Here is an 18,989-nt window from a genome sequence, read left to right on the forward strand (position 1 = left end):
ACTGCTACCAGAGTGCTCCCATGTATTATCTAGGGTAAGCACAGGTGCTTGTGTACTCATTGCTTGTACTAATCTTTGGACAAAAGCACAGCATGTGTTCACACACAGGGCTTTAGAGAGCTGTTCAGAGCATCCCTGTGGCTCCCCTTTCCCAGGGTACACCACCTCTGCAAGTATTACAGCAGTACCTGGCTATTCTGGCAAAGATACAGGGAGGTTTTTATTTCCTCACCCATTCTTTTTGGATCTCAAATATTTGTAATGGGAATTTTAATATATTTGGATTAATTAAAATTAATACTTTTCAACATACTATCGTTGAAGTGAACATCATATGGCAGAATACCTTTGTGAGAGCTTTAACAAAGTTTTTAAGGTTAGTTTACGTATGATGCTGGACCAAATATCCAAATTTTCTACAGCAAGTTTTTTCCACAGTGCAATACCAAGCATTTCAGGATGAAAGCAAAAAAAAACCCAAACAAACAAAAAACAAAAACAAAAAGGAAAAAAAAAGTAGGGAAGCCTCCTGATGCAGTTACAGAGGAATATGCATGCACCTCTAAGCATCAAGAGGCAGAAAAGCAATGACAGCTGGCTGCAATCTCACCAGCATCATCACCATCGTTCCCTCCTTGGAACCGCTTCCCATGCCCCCACACCCTGCAGAATAAGCGCTAAGGCTACAAGGGCTGAGGAAAACCCCAGCCCTCAGACATGGGTGAGACCAGTCCCAGGCCCCCGCCTCCCAGGCCCAACCTGCCGAGGAGCTTTCCACACTCAGCTGTCCCTGTTTCACACGAAGTCAAATGGTAAGCAAACCTCTCCAGTGGCATGTGGTGCTGAACAGGCTCTTAAATGGCCAGTGAACTTTAAATTTAGGATTATGGAAGAAGCAAGGAACACATCCAACATTTATATTTTCCTCCTCAGCACAGCAACAAGTTCACTTGATACGCCAGATTTAGACATTCTGAGGTTACATCTGGCCCTTAAAGCTGAAGTGTAATCCTAGTCAACAGTCACGGGGAGACATAAACCCACAGAAGCAGGTTTTATTATATTTATTTTTTTAAGGACACAATTTACCAACACACTCCTCTTCATGCCTTAATACTAAGACCAGAGCTAAATATTTAATGTCTGAAAGGTCAAAAGAAACCTGATATATAACTTCATACATACCAGACTCATCTTAAACTGCTAAGTATGCATTGACATGGCTCATAACGTCCTACCACTGTCAGTAGCATGCTGCTCAGCCACGGGAACTTCTGCTGAGGTTTTAAATTAACAGATTGTAACTTTATCTGTTTGGAGCTAAATTTTTATATGCTTTGTTAAGTCTTAAGCGGGGGGGCGGGGGGGGGGGGGGGGGGGGGGGGGGGAAGGGACTACCAGGAACTATTATCATTACAATACAAATGCTGTGCATAAAAAAAAAAAAAAAAAGACAAAACACCACACACCAAAAAAAACCCTCCAAAAAACAAAGGAAAACACAGAAAAGAGAAGCTCATGATTAAAAATAACATGAAGACATGAAAAACTGTGAAAACGGAAGCCTTCTGCATTACATAGTATTTAATAGTGCTTATGATATCACCAATACCCAAACAATCCTATACCTCTCTCCCCTTTCCAGAAAGGGGTACAATGATGTCCTCAGTTTCCATCAAGCTCATACAAGTACAAAACCATAATGATGAGTGATGGGATTCTTCCACCACTGATGACCACATCTGACCATGGCACATTTTAAGCCAGAGATGAGCATTTCATTTAAATGCTTCCAAAGGTACTATTGCAATATTTCGCATTACAGTACATATTTTCTTCTTGACACTGGGTGGATTTGGCGGATACTTCATTGTAAAATCTCACAGAAGACAACATGTGTTACAGCAGGGAACCGTGACACCTATTTAAATAAAGGTCCCCAGTCTTTGGACTATTTCTTTCAAGAAATAAATAAATTGAGAGGCACCCAATTTACGAATTCAATAATCTTAATTTCTACAGAAATAAAAGCAGTTGCACATGAAAAGGATGAATATTATATAAATGAGAGGGGAATAGCATAACTGAAGGCAAAGCAAGAATAGCACATTTGAATACTACGATGAAAACTTAAAAGAGCACAATTATTTCTTGACTGTTCAATTAAGAGATAGTGCATTTAACACTACCTATCACAGTGAAGAGAGTTAATAAACCAGATGAAAAAAAAAAAAAAATCAGTCCAGTGTTATGAAACCACACATATTTTGTATCGCTTTCCACTGTATGACCTTGAGTTGGTAACAAAACTTAATCCTTTCAATACCTATAAGGACTGAAACTACATAGACTTTGTCTGAAAAGATGAAAACCATAGACTTGGCCTTGCTGAGAGCTCACAAAAAGTTAGCAAGCAGCATGCATTTGAAGCATAGTTGGCCATGAGTATGCACATTTTGCTCACCATTTTTCAAGATAAGCAGACTGAAGCAGACTAATAATGTTCAAACATGCATCTCCTGACCTTGCATTTGAATAATATGCATATATGCTTTATTTTAACCTAATCAAAAATAGATCCTCATAAGGCACTCTGGACAGCATACATTCATCTGTGGTACATGACAGTCAACTAAGAGATCAGAACTACCCATCAGAGAGCAGAAATCAGACATGCAATGGATGGGAAAAACCCACCATGCCGGAGAGAATACAATGAAGAAGAAATGTTTCCCTATTTATTCCACAGTTGCTCCTCCAGTAATGGGGGGAGGGGGAAATCAGCAATCACCCCAGACATTCTCTAGACACGTAGAGGTTTCCATTTACTATTTTGTTAGTACTAAACAGAGTATACAGATTTTCCTTATGCTAAAACTCTTCCCTTTTGCAGGGCTTCCACTCAGAAGCATCAGATGTAATAGATTCATTCTGAAGAGAAGCCTTCTTTCCATAGTAGCACAATTCCTTGCTTTATGAGCTAACATCACCTCTTCTCTTTTACTACATTAGAAGTACATTATAGAAAATTAAATGTCACTAATCCAGTTCTTTTTCTACCCAAAAATTCTGGTGAGAGGCACAACTTGCACTGCAGCCAATTTCAGGATCATTATGCAGCTCCTTAAATTTCAGAAATCCAGAGCTAAATACAATTGAGCAAGATAAAGAATGTCACATTTCTAAACATACAAGCTATTACACAAAAAACTATATATTTAATGGTAATGCAGTCTTTCATATACATGCTTAGAGACTGTTCATAAATCAAAGCAAAGTTTGTCCATACAGAACATCTCGGGGAGGTAGGAACTATATTTACCCTAATTCCACTTGAGCAAAATCAGCATCCCTCCACCTTCCTTACAAACAAGGCTAAATCAGTGGCAGGGATTAAAACAACATTCCAAAGAAATACCAACACTTTCTATTCCAAACCTATAGTTTTTAAGCAGCAGTTCCTAATTTCTCTTCCATAGTTTAGGTGCTTAATTCTGTTTCAGTCAAAGAAGTTTTGTTAGGTAAAGCTTAAAACAGGCCTGAGTGGTGCATGGTTTCAAGAGAACTAATCTGAACCCAAATCATTTGTTTGGTTTATATCACCTGTATAGAACAGGTTTAGGTGGAGGCAGGAAAAAAAATACTCCGTTCTCTTCAGAGTGTAACACTAATTTATTTGAAGCTACTTAATATGAACTTAACTTTTTTTCCCTAGTTAAGAGCTTGACCATGCTGTGCTTCAGTCTACAGAAAAATAAGTTCAACAGTCTGAACACTGACCATAAGAGTACAAACCACTTTGTCTATCAATACACACAAAGCAGGAAGTGCAAATGGCTAAAAAGGGAAACTACATGAAAACTAATGACAGCTATTGATGTAAGAGGTTGCATGACATTTGTTATTTTATTTTATATTTAAGAAAAACACAAAAACTCCTACACTTAATGAAATTTAGGATATCCCTTTGAAAATCTGGGGATTGTTAACAATGAAGTGAAAGAAGTTTGTCACATTCACAACTAGCTATACAGCAGTAACCATTTCTGTAGATTTCTACCTTAGCAGGATGGCTACAGCCACCTCTTAGCAAGCCACAGCCAAGTGACATAACAGTCACGAGCTGTGATTTGGAAAAGACCAATGCCCAGACAACCCTGGTGGAAAGGCCACACCAAGTATAAGCGGTGCTGAAGGAGAGTTTTGCATCTCAAATGAACCTGCAAAAACCCAGTTACACAGCATCACCAGTAGCAGAACAAGACGATGAGATTGCCTTGATCATGGAGTTTTGCAGCTCTGAAATTGATGCAGTAGTCCTCCAAATCCCCCCTGCCCACCACAGAAACATGCAGAGTTCATGAAATATTTAACCTTGAAGAGTTCCCACAGTTCACAAAGGACCAGCCTTGGGCCTTTGCAACAACTCCTCTAGAACTGCAACAGGAATGTTAGAGCCAATTCCTAGGGTGCACTCATTTATTTATTGGGCAAGTATTTCTCAAAATCTAATTGAACAACATGGAAGTAGTTAAAAAAATGCCAAAATAATCCATAAAAATAATTCTTTGCTGTTTTTTTCTAAAAACCAACACCCCACAAAAACAAAAACAAACAACCAAAAAAGAGCACATCAACAAAAAACAACAAACAAAAAAACACTGAACACCAAAACCCCTACCAAATCCACAAACACCTCATTGTAGTAGATACTACTACTGTGACAAGTTATTTCCAGTGGGGTCCATATGAGCAGTCACAAACAGTTTAAAATGTTACAAAATTCTTCTCACTCATCTCAGAGGTTAAATTTACAATGTCTTTTTCTCTTTAGATTACAAAAAGGTGGTAAATCTAGGCCTAAAAATAGCAACATGACTCTTCTAGACATGGAATTTTAGAAACTTCAATTGCAGTATACTCCAGTAATTTCAAGTTAATCACTAGTTAACTTAGTAGTCTTTTTTTTGTGAGATTTTACTTATCAGCAGATGTACTGTACTTTCAAAGCACTGGGGAGACTGTGTTGCAAAGAGTAAAAGCAGTATTGCGTTCTGTTAGAATTTTTTAATCTTCAAAAAATGTTTAGACTGCATGAAAAAAATCCACTTTTAAAAAATACCACATATCAGTAATATTTTTAATTTTTAAAAAAACCATCTGAAACAAGTCTAAACAGGCTTGTGTTGGGGGGTAGGAAGCAAATCCACTTATTTTCCTTTCTGAATTTATAAGGAGATGGTTTCTTTTGAGGTACCACTGAAGATGATTATAAATAAAGAAAGAGAAATCCTCAAACAAGATTTGCTTTTAATCTCACTATGTTTTAAGAGTTAAAATTAGATCCTTCTCCCTTGCAAATTTTTACACATTGTAAGAAAACGGAATTATTATGGAAATCTAAGCTGTCAGGGGAGAAAAAAAAAAAGTCAGAAAGAAGATATCCCAGTTCAAAGACATTTCATGAGATCTCTGCAGTATTTCCCGGTGTGAGTCCAGTCAGATAAGCTTTCACATTTTAACACAAAGCTTCCCCAGATGAGAAAAGCATCCCACTAGCACACTCTACAGCAGTCCTTTCAAACTTGGAACAAGCCCCTTTAAAGCAGGAATCCACTGCTTTAAAGCAAGAACCCACTGCTAATGGAGGTTTTATCTACTCTACAGCTTCTTGGTTCTTGCTGCAGAGCCTATTTTAAGGATTTCATTTAAACGAAACATGCAGAGACAAATCTTGGAAATTTCCCCGCTTTGTTGAAAAACACCTTCTGAAATCCTACGGGACCAGCCAAGAGGTTTCTTGAGGTGACATACGAAAGTCAAGTCACAGGTTATGGGGAAGTACTGTGCAGTTCATCCTCACAAAGGAGGCCAACTAAAACCATGCACAAGGAATACAACAGAAGTCTAACATTTCAGTTTAAAGAGGTGTATGTTATTAGAGCAAAGCCACAAGTTCATTACATCGATAGATTTTTCACAAAGCAATCTGATCTGGGAACTAGGGGATTTTTACTTAGAGCATCTGCAGTCCATGTTCTCAGGAAAGAAAGTTTAAATAATCCTAAAAACCTGAAAAAGGTATTTTTATCATAGCCTTTGCAGCTATTTCATGTTTCACTCAAATTGAAAGAGAGCTGAACCAGATATTTCTAATCACATCTGGAAGCAGGCCCCAGTACCGTGCACTGTCTTAACTAGAACTCAAATTATTTTATTTAAAAAAAAGCCTAACCCTTAAAAGAAAAATAAATCCCCCCAAGCTCTGGCATTCCTTTTCACATTTTTTCAATTTGTGTGATGGGAGTTTACATCTAATAAACATGTTGTTTATTATCTTCATTTAAGCCAGGACTTTTACAAAGTTACAGCAAGAGATAGGAAGCATATTGTCATTACAAATCTGTAATGCATGCAGGATCCCTATGCAACACCATTAAATCCATCAATTTTCTGTCCCAATTATGCTGAGAAGATATTTGATAAAGCAATTTCAACTCACCTCTCTCTCTCGTTACCATTAGTGCAAAGAAGGCAAACCCACAGCGCTTCCGACAAATTCTCAAGGCACCTTTTTTGTTCCCCTTAAATTAAATTCGAATTGGTTGCACATTTTGCTGAACTGCTAATGCTCTCCACATGTTCTCTCTCTCAAATTGAAAATGTTTTCTATTAGGAATGCCTAACGCTGAACAGAAAACTGTAAAATGGCCTTCAAACAACCCAAAGTACCTCTCTTTGAGACTTTCAGTGGAACATACCAATCACTACTTGCCCAAAGGAAGAGCTCACGGTGCCACAATTAAACCTCCTTTAAGAAGGCTTTTTAATTAAAGTCTTTCTCTTAGTTTATTCAGAAGCCCCTTACCAAGCTTTTTATTTAAAATTCAATAAGCTATTCCCTTTTAAAAAAAGAAATCACAAAGTTTTATAGTATGAACTGGAGGAGCTTCATGGCACCCATGGCTATGCAGCCAGTACACTGCAAACCAGGCAGATACAATACGATAATGATATTTGTAGGGAGAAGCACCTCAACTGAGACACTATCAATAGCATGGGTTGTAGGCAACCCTGTCCTCAGAGAATGAAACAGCACCATTTCACATTCCCTTAACCAAAATCACACTGGCTTTTCTACACTTCAATACTATACTTGTAAGAGGACAAACCATGTTTTTTCACCACTTCTGTCCATGTGTCTTAACTTTGCTGCACAAAGTGTCAGATATAGTTATAGACTCAAGACATGACTCTTCTTGAAAGTACTGTGGTTCCACTGGAGGGGAATTTGCATCTAAAGCACCTGGAGGGACAGGTCCAACCAGGTTCAATAGATGAATAAACATTTGCAGAACCTAATCATATTTGCTGTAATACATGCAACAAAGTTGGCACAATGGATAACAGAAGGGAAAACTGTACATGGAAAAAAGGACTAGCTGCATACTTCAGCCGTTACAGGACAAATGAAAACAGCTGGCTTCTACTAGCCTCCTAGTTACATCTAGCTTACAGCTTTCCTCAGGTATCTCAGAACAAAAGGAGCTCAAGAAGATATTTATGGCTACGTTTCATAAAAGACACCAAGAACGAGAGGATGTCAATGAGGCAATCCAGACAGCTGCGTGGAAAGGTTGTATTAATGGTGCTAACGCTGCTGGTTAAAGCAGATGCCCTAATAGCATGGGCCAGAAACAGCTGCCATGTGGCATGGCTGCTATTATGTCACATACTTGGGAATAATCCACTGCTGATCACCCATGGAAGGATGGGGAAGGGTAGGCACACTGTAGATCACTTAAGCACTGTGCTCTGGTAAATCTGCAACTGCCCATCTGCAAAAGCCAATAAAACAGGATTATAAAATGGTTATAATGCCTAATAATGAAGCTATAATATACGCTTACCAAGATTCCTCCAATAAAATACTTGCAAACTGTTTAGGGATCTCACTGGATCAATCTATGAAATGTAATGCACAAGTATCTATGCAATTTTTATATATTTTTTTTTAATCTGGAGAGAGAGAAAGGAAAAACTATGCACAATACAAGAAGGAGTTATAACTATACAAAACCAAAATTAGATAATGCAAAAATATTTTAAATAACTACTTGAGGGTTGGGTGTATGTGGTTTGTTTTGTTGTTTGGGTTTTTTTTAATAATAAACTGACACAAATGAGAAGTAAAATTAAAAAAAAACACCTTGCAATATTTGCTGACCTTCCAAGCTACAGTACTCTGAGCAATCCCAGGCCAATACATGTATTCAGAATTGCCACCGACCTTCATTATTTGCATTCTTCTTGTATTGCATTGTATTAACACCTGAAACTTATGTCAAGCTTCTTTTTGCAGAATCATTCTAAGTCATGGTCATAGGTCCCTGTCCAAACCTCATTCTCGGTATTGACAGCAGCACTCCCAACTCCCCATCACAGGCATAATTAAAAGAGAACATCGGACTCTCTTGTGCTAAATACTGCATATAGATATGTCATAGTAAATTATCCCTTTACTCATAGAAACTACATGAGATTTTTGAGAGAAAACTACCAAGAAGCAATGAACAGACAAGTGAAGCAGCAGCTGCAAAAAGAGCTGTCCAAGCAAGGACATAACGAATAAACCAAAAGTCACTACCCAGAAACAGTGAGGCTTTTAAAGTTCTTCAAAATTTCACTGTCAAAGAGTTGATTAAAACCTCCCATTTGGCTTCAGGGGCTAATGTTTTTGGCACTGTTGGCATTCACCCTGTAAAGCTACATCCTTATTTACACTGGACTTTATCAAGGCTTCAGCTGAGCCCCGTAATTGCTAAATACATACAAATTAAAATGACATTAAGACACAACTAAATACAGGCAAGGGAAGTCATACAGCTGCCAAAAATACAAGAAAGACTTTTCCCACAGGGTATTAACTCACAAAAAATCTGATTTGAATAAAAAGTCAAATTTGACAGATTGTGGTGAAAAACCAATTGTCATTATGTGATTTAAGGATTGATCTTCCTCCACTAAGGAATTTAACATCAACATGTACAAAAGTATGTCTATAATTTTCAATTAGTTATGTTTTATGAACAAAACTGGTTTTAGCAATAGTCTTTTGATATATAAAAAAATCATTAAAAATATTGCAGTTTGTATAAAAGGTAATTTAAGTGGTTTTAAATTATTCCTGACAACTTAATCAGGATCAAGACAAAATAGGAAAAGGAGTGGTATTTAAAAGAGAATTTGTTCCTCCATGCTGAAAGTCCCAAGTGTGAACACAAGACAAGAACTCAAATTGAGAAGAAAAAATAAGCATTAATGCACTGAGTGAGATGCTTAAGAGCGACTGATAAGCAATAGAGTAGAAAATACCACTAACAACTTCTGCACTCAAGTTATTAAGCTCTATTCTTTCCCTGCTCTGCTTAAAACCGAAAAAAACCCCACTCCACTTGAGTTGGGACTTGCTAAAGTTTCCCAAGTCTCCTAAAAATATTGGCCTGTAGTCAATACATCCTCTGACACTAAAGCCAAATGAATTCCCCAGAGATATGAAGTCACTAATGATGGAAAAATTTATCTGGACATCTGAACATAAACACTTGTGTATTTCCCACAATTTAAAAGTACAACATGCTAGGGAGAAGGAAAAAAGAAAGTTGGTCCAACTTTCAAATGACAGCGTTTATTACAGGAAAGCTATTTCTTTACACTTCTCAGCTCTTCAAAGCGAGGTAAAACCTTGAACACAAGGAGGCTGTATGGCAAGCGTGCTACAGAACAAACCACATCTTCCCAGAAAGCAGTCCTGGCTACCAGCTGGGAACTTTGAAAGCATCAGTAACATTGCTAACTAACCACAGTGCTTTCCAAGGATACTGTGAAGACTGAAAAAACATAGCCAAAGCAAGACCATTTTATTCCACATAACACAAACTCAGATTGCTCTAACTCCTAGCTTCCACTCCAAATATATAATACATCTTTTATCCTCTATAACCTAATTCTTATATTTCTAAAAAGACATTAACAGGCAGCTGATGTGAAAGTATATGCAAGGTGAAGGAAAGTATTCACTGTACCAATGAAATAAGCCTCCTATTCTGTGACAAGTTTAACTGCCAGGCACAGGTCACCAAACAAGGTCAGTACTGAGAACTGCCGAGCATCCCTGACTCTTTCAAACTACCTCATACCAATAAATGAGACATATTTGATATGAAGAAATAGAAAATAAGAGAAAAGAAGTGACATTACATCAAGCGATGGGCTGATACAAAAACTTATCCTAAAACTCTTAACTGCAGCAGTGGGTTGGAAATCAGAATCAGATATTCCATTTGGCTTTTCTGCTATAACAAACCAAGCCAAAAGCCCACATCCAAGCACACCTCTGCTCTACATGTTTGAAATCTGGACTCAAGTTCTGCAACCTGGCTTCCTCCTTACTTACCGCTGAAGACATCACTGCTGCCAGAGAATAACAGCACCTGACAAAGGAACGCATTTTCATACAGGAACAACTAAAATACATGTACAATAATATGCCTAATTGCCCACAGTGAGCTTGAAGGCAAACAGATAACAACAGTGCAACCAAGCGTGGAAGCTCAGTACCTGTTGTGCTCCAATTCCTCTATGGCTGCACTCTAGACAAAAAAAAAAAAAAAAAATTACATGAAAATAGTTTTTATAAAACCTCAATCCAGGAAACATATGAAACCTTGCCTTGCTGCAGCTAGTCTGTTTTGCCAAATATATTCCCAGACCTAACAAGAACAAACTTCTCCAAGCTGTTCTTAATTTCAGTCACATTTATAAAATCAGCCTAGACTTTGCAGCATCTTTCTCCTCTAATACTTAATGCACAGGCTTGCTCTGCTGTACTTCCTCAAGTCAACAGTAATAGAGAATAATCTGCTCCTGCATGAGGCAGCCTAGAGACTGCTGTCAATGGGAGGTATTCGAGGAATTCTGTAGGTTGCCTATGCTCAGTTCAAATTTCCAGAAAGGCCAATTCACAACACGTTCTTGAGGCAGGGGAAAGAATTTTAGTCACATTTAAAGCATGAATCCTCCGACAGCAGTGGCATAATACATATAGCAATAATACAAAACTTCTACTTTCTTCTTTACCTTTTAAGGTAAATATATTTCAATGCTTCAGCTACAACCTCTTGAAGCAAGACCAAAAACAAGCAAAACACATTACAGTGCTGAATCTATACTATGAAGAAGTTGAAAACAAGACAGGCAATCATAGCACACGGACATAGGATTTTTTATTTTTGTTTTAAACCAACTGCCCATAGCATCTATCATATCTCCGCAACATGAGCATTAGCTCTGCCACTACCACTCAGTGAAACACTCTGCTCTACAGAATGCTGGAGAACATACTAACACAGCACATCAACTGCCATTTGTGCAACCTTAAAGCTCTTTTAACACACACATTATGACTTTCATTAGACTTTTCCTCAGGACGGCATTGTTTCAACCAATGTTTTTAAGACACTGACACTATGATAATGACAAATACACAGCCAAGATCTGCAAGATGTGAAGTAATAAATATTACATGTTATTAAAACACTGTATTTAGCTGTCAGCCAACAATTCTCCAGATCCCCTTCCCAATTCAGAACAGTCTTTTTCAGGCACACACAAAGGCTGTGACAAGACAGATGATCCCAGATTCTCCAAAGCACCCCCAACCATCCCACTTCACTGTCAAATGCTATGCTACTCTGGGCTGTTAACATATTTTAAGGGTAATGTAACTAATACAACCTAATTTTAACATGCAACAAGCAGAAGAAATCAATTTATTGGCCATTATCCTCAATTTGTAACACAGCAAGTCTGACTCACATTGCCCAGATTTGCTTCTCAAAGATCGATTCTGTATATTTGTTCTCTTTCAGGCATGTGGAACTCCACTTACCAATGCAGGCATGGACTCTCACCGACAGCTGGGTCCTCAGAATTATACTGTGCTTCTTGCCCCTCCTAAAAAGAAAGGAAAAATATTTAAAGGTATAGGAAGAAGGTAGAGGAGTGAAGTTGAGCCTAGGAAAACAGGATGGGGGCTGAGGGAAGGTATTACGAGTTATGTCTTTCTTTCTCATCATCTGATTCTATTTTAATCAGCAAAAAAATTAGTTTTCCACAAATCAGGCCTGTTTTGCCAATGACAGTAACTGGTAAATGATCTCTTTGTCTTTATCCCAGTCAATGAGTTTTTTCATCTTCTTTTCCCTCCCTTCTGTTGAGGACAGGGAGTGAGAGAGCGGCTGGGTGAACATCTGGCAGCTGGCCAGGGTCAACCCACCACAATGACTTTCCAGGAATCCCTATTACAGAAGTACCAAGTTACAGCTGCACATTTTAATTTTCACAGAAATATTTTAAAGCTAGGTATAGATAAGCACCAAAAGAAAATGCAAGGTTAAACAAGAGGGTACTTGTGATTTCACAGATCTGCTCATGTACCCTAATCTGTCTTTAAAGCACAAAGATAGATGTGTTTTTCACGCAAAGATGCAAAACTGAGTCATCCTTCACTCTGGCTCTCATTTCTGTCCTAGTCTTGAATGGAATGACTCCAACTTAATTAACAGCTACATTCCTCAAGTGTTTTTCAGACAAATTAGTGTTAGCTGCATTTCTTCTCTCCTTTATTTCTAGGTGCTACACCACAGACTGGCACGAGGACATGGCCAGCTCTTTGCCTCTGCATCCAAGCTGGTGGAAGGTGGGAGGATAAGAAAAGCCAGATGCCTTTACCATTTGTACAGCAGCATATTCTCCCTCTTTTCTCTGGAACTAATCATGCAATTCCTAGGCAAGCAGGTCTACATGGCCCTGCTTGAGCAGGGAGGGTGAACCAGATGACCTTCAGAGGTCCTTTCAACCTCAGCCATTCTGTGAATTTATCGGGGGAAAACATGCAAGAAGCTGAACTGTTTTTAGAACACACTTGGATGCAGCTTAGTTTGTGTCATGCAAACCTGAGACCCACTTGTATATACAAGTTAGAGGCAAATTCAAAACCAGCACAGCCTTCCTCAGTTATACACTTTATGACTACGCTGAGATTTCAGGGCCAAACGCTTCACACAGCCTCCCAACAGAATTTTGCACTGGCTATATCTCATTAGAACAAACCAACTATCTTCCAGATAGAACCATAGAATCATGTAGGTTGGAAAAAACCTTTGAGATCATCAAGTCCAACCGTTAACCTAGAACTGCCAAGGCCATCACTAAACCATGTCCCTAAGAACCATATTATTGTGTTTTAAACTCTGCCAGGGATGGTGACTCTACCATCTCCCTGGGCAGCCTGTTCCAATGCTTCACCACCCTTTCAGTGAAGAAATTTTGCCTAATGCCCAATCTAAACCTCCCCTGGAGCATTTGGAGGCCATTTCTTCCTGTCCTGTTGCTTGTTACCTGGGAGAAGAGACCTACCCCCACCTGCCTACAGCCTCCTTTCAGGGAGTTGTTGAGAGCAGGAAGGTGTCTGAGCCTCCTCTCTTTCTGCAGACTAAACAACTAAACAGTTCCCTCAGTCACTCCTCATAAGACTCGTGCTCCAGACCCTTCACCAGCTCCATTGCCCATCTCTGGACATGCTTCAGCACCTCTGCATCCCTCCTGAAGTGAGGGGCCCAAAACTGAACACAGGATTTGAGGTGCGGCCTCACCAGTGCTGAGTATAGGGGGACAATCCCTGCCCTGGTCCTGCTGGCCACACTGTTTCTGATACAAGCCAGGGTGCTGTGACTGCTTTGGCCACCTGGACACACTGCTGGCTCATGTTCAGCTGGCTGTCAACTAGAACCCCCAGGTCCTTTTCCCACCAGGCAGCTTTCCAGCCACTCTTCCCCAGGCCTGTAGCACTGCGTGGGGTGGTTGTGACCCAGGTGCAGGACATGCACAACCTCATACAATTGGCCTTGGGCATCATCCCAGCCTGTCCAGACCCCTCTGCAGAACCTTCCTGCCCTCCAGCAGATCAACACTCCCACCCAACTTGGCATCATCTGCAAAAATACTGAGGGTGCACTCAATCCCCTTTTCCAGATTGTCGATAAAGATATTAAACAGGACTAGCTCCAACACAGAGCCCTGGGGAACACCACTTCTGATGTTCCCGAAACCTCTCCCCCACACTTCGTTTTGGCAAACTCCCACTAGTTGGATGAAGGACCGCTTTCACTCCTCTGGGATCCAAAATTGAGCTCCTCAAACATCAAAAGTCCAACTTTCAGCTTACCAACCTATTCCAACCTTCTAATTGCCTTTCTTTTACCTCAACGTAAATTTCAGGGTCCTAATAAACCAGACTTTTGAACTCTGGTATTTCTGACATAAACAAATCCTCCAAGGTGACAAATCAGAAAATGGAAAAATTGAGTAGAGATTGTTGTATTATTTCAGAACAGTAACTGTAAAGAGATAACCCAGATCAGTTTTGCTAAAGTTAGCAAAGAAAAAGGAAGCCTACATAATCAGACATAATCAACTAAAAGAAATCGCTAATGACAATGTAACATGGAAAGGGTATTGTTATAATGGTATTCTTTAGTTCTTCAGCAGTCTGTAGTGTAGAATGTATGCTGACTTTGCCAGGGTTCTGTTGAAATCTGCAGGTCTGTGGTGATCTGCTGAAAGAACTGGACAGCAAGTAGCGCTCAGTCACCAGAAACAGTGAACGAACACAAGGAACTAAGAATTCAGCACCATTGTAAGGCTTGTTGAGATTCAGGCTCATCACAATTTAACAGTTTTACCTTGTTTTTTAAAAACATAATGCGTGATGTTTCTCAATATAAACAATAGTTGTGGGGTTTTTAGTAGTTAGCCAAGCTTCAACAGTGGTGCTACTTCCCTCTCTACCTCATCTCCCTAACAGAGGGCCCTGAAAATTTAGAGCAAAACTTAGCGCAAACTTTCTTCTACAAGTTCTATTCTACAATATCAACCCAACTATATACCTCATAACACAGAAAACTCTCACATGCACAAACAGTAATTTTTGTTCTCTTCTATCATTGGTTATTATTTTCAACTTTTCCAGTCTACCAAAATCAACAGCATTCAAATCGCAGAAGTTAGAGAGATGAAAGCTCAACGAAGTCATTTAATGGGGTTTAAGCATACTAGATTTCCCACACAGAAGCTAATTGCTTCTGTAATATGTAAAGCACTAAAAATTATGCATTCTTTTTGAATTTTGAATGTTTTTGACTGTCATGCAGCATGAGTAATGTTTTTGCAGAAGGAAGATCACCTCTGAAAACTCTTACATACACGATTCTACACACATTAGGGGCAAGCATCTTAAAACAATAAATGCCAAAAATGGGGTAACTGAATCTGTCAGGATTTCATAGCCTAATGAACTACTGGACAAACAGCATTAAAAAAGCATACCTGTAGGCAAGTTTGTCCTGATAACGGTGTGTGTGTGTGCACATGCACTGTGGAACAGAGAGGGCATTTGCATTAAAACAAAATGAGGTTCAATAATTTTCTGTGAAAAATAATCCCAAACAGGTTCCATTTCTTAAAAACAGAACCTTGGCATATAACATACCAAAGCCTGTAATCTACTCTTATCTAAGGCTTGCAGTTTTCTTGGTATGACTTAAAAAATAAAAGTATACATTCTCATGAGTGCAACTGGCTAGTCTTTACAAAAAAAAGCCAACAAGTATTTAATAGCTGCAATTTAGCAGCAGTACAGTAAGTAAATTTCACATATTGTGTTGATATGTTGATATCAGAATCATTATTGCTATTAGATTAGCTTCCAGTCTTTGAAGTTACCAAGATACAGAATGTTCTCTGCATTCAACTTAGAGAAGTTGTTAATGTAAAGAAACACATGCCAACAGTTCACTGAGTGCCTGTCTTCTGGCATATAAAAGCTTTATTTTGTCATTGTTTATGTACTGTATTACAAATGGTTTCATTTAATTATGCATTTCCAAGACATAATTTATGTGACATTTTGAAAATACCACGTAGATTGGCTGTCTTAAATTGTTACTTGATCCAACGTAAAACCTACGGTTGAACCTAGCAATTCCTTGCCTCGACTAGAAGAGACATACTGAGAATGTTGCATCAGAGACAAGACAGACAGGAAGACAAATGCTAAACAAATAAAAAACTCCACCACCACCCCAGTTTTCTTCTTAATGTTTCGAGGAAGCTTTTAAAGGAATTTTTAAGGGAGTCTATGTTATGATGACACAGACATCCCTCCTCCTCAGATATATGCTGAAGAGTTGCTGGTATCAAAAATTGGATTTCTATGTTATTATCCAGTCATGATTCATTGTCATTATTAGCAAGGAAGTCGCTTCCCTGTTAAAGTTCACCTTTGTAATATAGAAAATGTATGTTAATTAATGTATTCTCCTATTTCAAGGTTTTCTTTCTTTCCTGGTGAACCTTTCTTTCAGGATGGGCAGCCATTCAGATTTCCTAATATTTTGCTGAAAGCCTAGAATATTTCAATCCAATAAACTTAGTTTCTTTTAAAACAATCTGATGTTTATGAAAACTCATCATCATTTAAAATCAAAGTAAAAAATTAATTTTCAAGCTTTCTTAATGATTACTTAATGTGTCAATAAAAGGTCATTAGCCTTTTTTGACATTAGAGGGTGTTCATTCCACAAAAGGTCATGCTACATCCTTCTGGGTTTCCCCTGTTCCGCTTTCTACATGATACTTCACAACCATGGAAAAAAGCCAGAGTTGTATACCACAGCAGCAAAGCTACAAGGATTTTAATGATACTCTCTAGTAACATAGTTGGCTGAAAAGCAAACTCACTATTCTTCATTATACTCACTCAAAAAAAAAAAAACCCTGTCGCACAGACACCTGAATCAAAAGGCCATGACCAGCAGAAACAAAGTCTGGTGCTGTTAGAAGCCGTGATTTTAGTTCACAAACAACATGGAGCCTTTCAGATAACATAGATAAGAGAGTATCTAAACTCTTTGCTGGGATCTCGACATTCTTTCATTTTTGAAACATTTAAAGAATATAAGCAAACTTAACCCCATAATGGCAAACTTGGACCTGAATCTTCTGTGAAGCACTACATACATTTATACAGCTACACAGCAAGTAAGTGAAATCCCCCTATGATCTATGATTCGGACTATACCACTCAACCAATCACACTGGAGTCTGGAGTTTCTTTAAGAGTGACACATACTGTTGGGGTGATTTTATTTGCCTTTCAAACAAATAAGTAAATAATAAACGATCATAACCTACCCTCACAGCAGTTTTAAACTAGCATATTCCCACAATCCTCACTTTACTCCGTTCCAAGCAAGGATTTCTTCCTTTCAGATTAGTGTTATCATAAGGGTGTAAGTCCATGGGACCTGATGAGATGCATCCACAGATCCTGAAGGAACACGGATGAAGTTGCTAAGCCCCTATCATATCTGAGAAGTCACAGCAATCCAGTGAAGTTCCCACTGACTGGAAAAGGGGAAACATAACCCCCATTTTTACAAAGGGAAATAAGGAAGACCTGGGATTCTACAGGCCAGTCAGTCTCACCTCTGTGCCTGGCAAGATCATGGAGCAGATGCTCCTGGAAACTATGGAGAGTTTCCATAGGCACATGGAGAATATGGAGGCGATTGGTAACAGCATGGCCTCAGCAAGGGCAAATTGTGCCTGACAAATCTGGTGGCCTTCTATGACAGGGTTACAGCATTAGTGGGTGACAGAACAGGAACTGATGTGGTCTACCTAGACTTGTGCAAAGCACTTGACACTGTTCAGCACAGCACCCTTGTCTCTAAACTGAAGAGACATGGATTTGATGGATGGAGCATTCAGTGCATAAGGACTGGCTAGATGGTCACACTCAAAGAGTTGCGGTCAACAGCTCAATGTCCAAGTAGAAACCAGTGACGACTGACATTCCTCAAGGATTTATACTGGGAACAGTGCTGTTTAATCTTTGTTGGTGAAATGGACAATGGAATTGAGTGCACCCTCAGCAAGTTTGCTGATGAAACCAAGCTGTATGGTACAGTTGACATGCTGGAGGGAAGGAATGCCATCCAGAGCAACCCTGACAGGCTTGAGATGCGGTCCCATGTGAACCTCATGAAGTTCAATAAGGCCAAGTGCAAGATCCTGTGCATGGGTTGGGGCAATCCCAAGCAGAAACACAGGCCAGGCTTTGTGGAGAACAGGTTAAAAGCAGCCCTGAGGAGGAGGACCTGGGGGTGCTGGTGAATGAGAAGCTCATTGTAGCCCAGCAATGTGTGCTTGCTGCCCAGAAAGCCAACCGAATCCCAGGGTACATCAGAAGATGCATGGCCACCAGGTCAAGGGAGGTGATTCTCCCTCTCTGCTCTGCTCTAATGAGACCCCACCTGCAGTACTGCATGTAGCTCTGGGGCCCCCAACATAAAAAGGATGTGGACCTGTTGGAGTGAGTCCAGAGGAGTGCCATGAAGATGACCAGAGAGCTGGAGCACCTCTTCTATGAAGACAGGCTGAGAGTTGGGCTCGTTCAGGCCAGAGAAGAGAAGGCTCCAGGGAGACCTTGTAGCAGCCTTCCAGTACCTAGAGGGGACCCAGCAGAAAGCTGGAGAGGGACTTTTTGCAAAAGCATATCATGATAGGACAAGGGGTAATGCTTTTAAACTGAAAAAAGGTTGGTAGGTTTAGATTAGGTACTAGGAAGAAATTCTTTACTGTGAGGGTGGTGACGCACTGGAACAGGTTTCCCAGAGAAGCTCTGGATGCCCCATCCCCGGCAGTGCTCAAGGCCAGGCTGGATGGGGCTTTGAGCAACCTGGTCTAGTGGAAGGTGCCCCTGCCCATGGCAGGTGGGTTGGAACTAGCTGATCTTTAAGGTCCCTTCCAACACAAACCATTCTATGACTCTGCGACCAGTCAGTTCTAGATAGGGATAAATCCCA

At 39.5% G+C, this 18,989-nt stretch overlaps 1 protein-coding gene across 3 annotated transcripts in view; it reads right to left on the reverse strand.

Annotated features, from left to right (window-relative positions):
* The window catches only part of FHOD3 (formin homology 2 domain containing 3), a 417,165-nt gene that overhangs the window by 345,979 nt on the left and 52,197 nt on the right, over positions 1 to 18,989 (reverse strand). For all 3 annotated transcript variants that reach the window (XM_037381206.1, XM_037381205.1, XM_037381207.1), the window contains exon 3: positions 11,951 to 12,015. In XM_037381206.1, the coding sequence (XP_037237103.1) occupies positions 11,951 to 12,015 (65 nt within the window). The remainder of the gene's footprint in view (positions 1 to 11,950; positions 12,016 to 18,989) is intronic.

The sequence above is a fragment of the Falco rusticolus genome, chromosome 3 (genome assembly GCF_015220075.1).
Source record: "Falco rusticolus isolate bFalRus1 chromosome 3, bFalRus1.pri, whole genome shotgun sequence".
Taxonomy (NCBI): domain Eukaryota; kingdom Metazoa; phylum Chordata; class Aves; order Falconiformes; family Falconidae; genus Falco; species Falco rusticolus.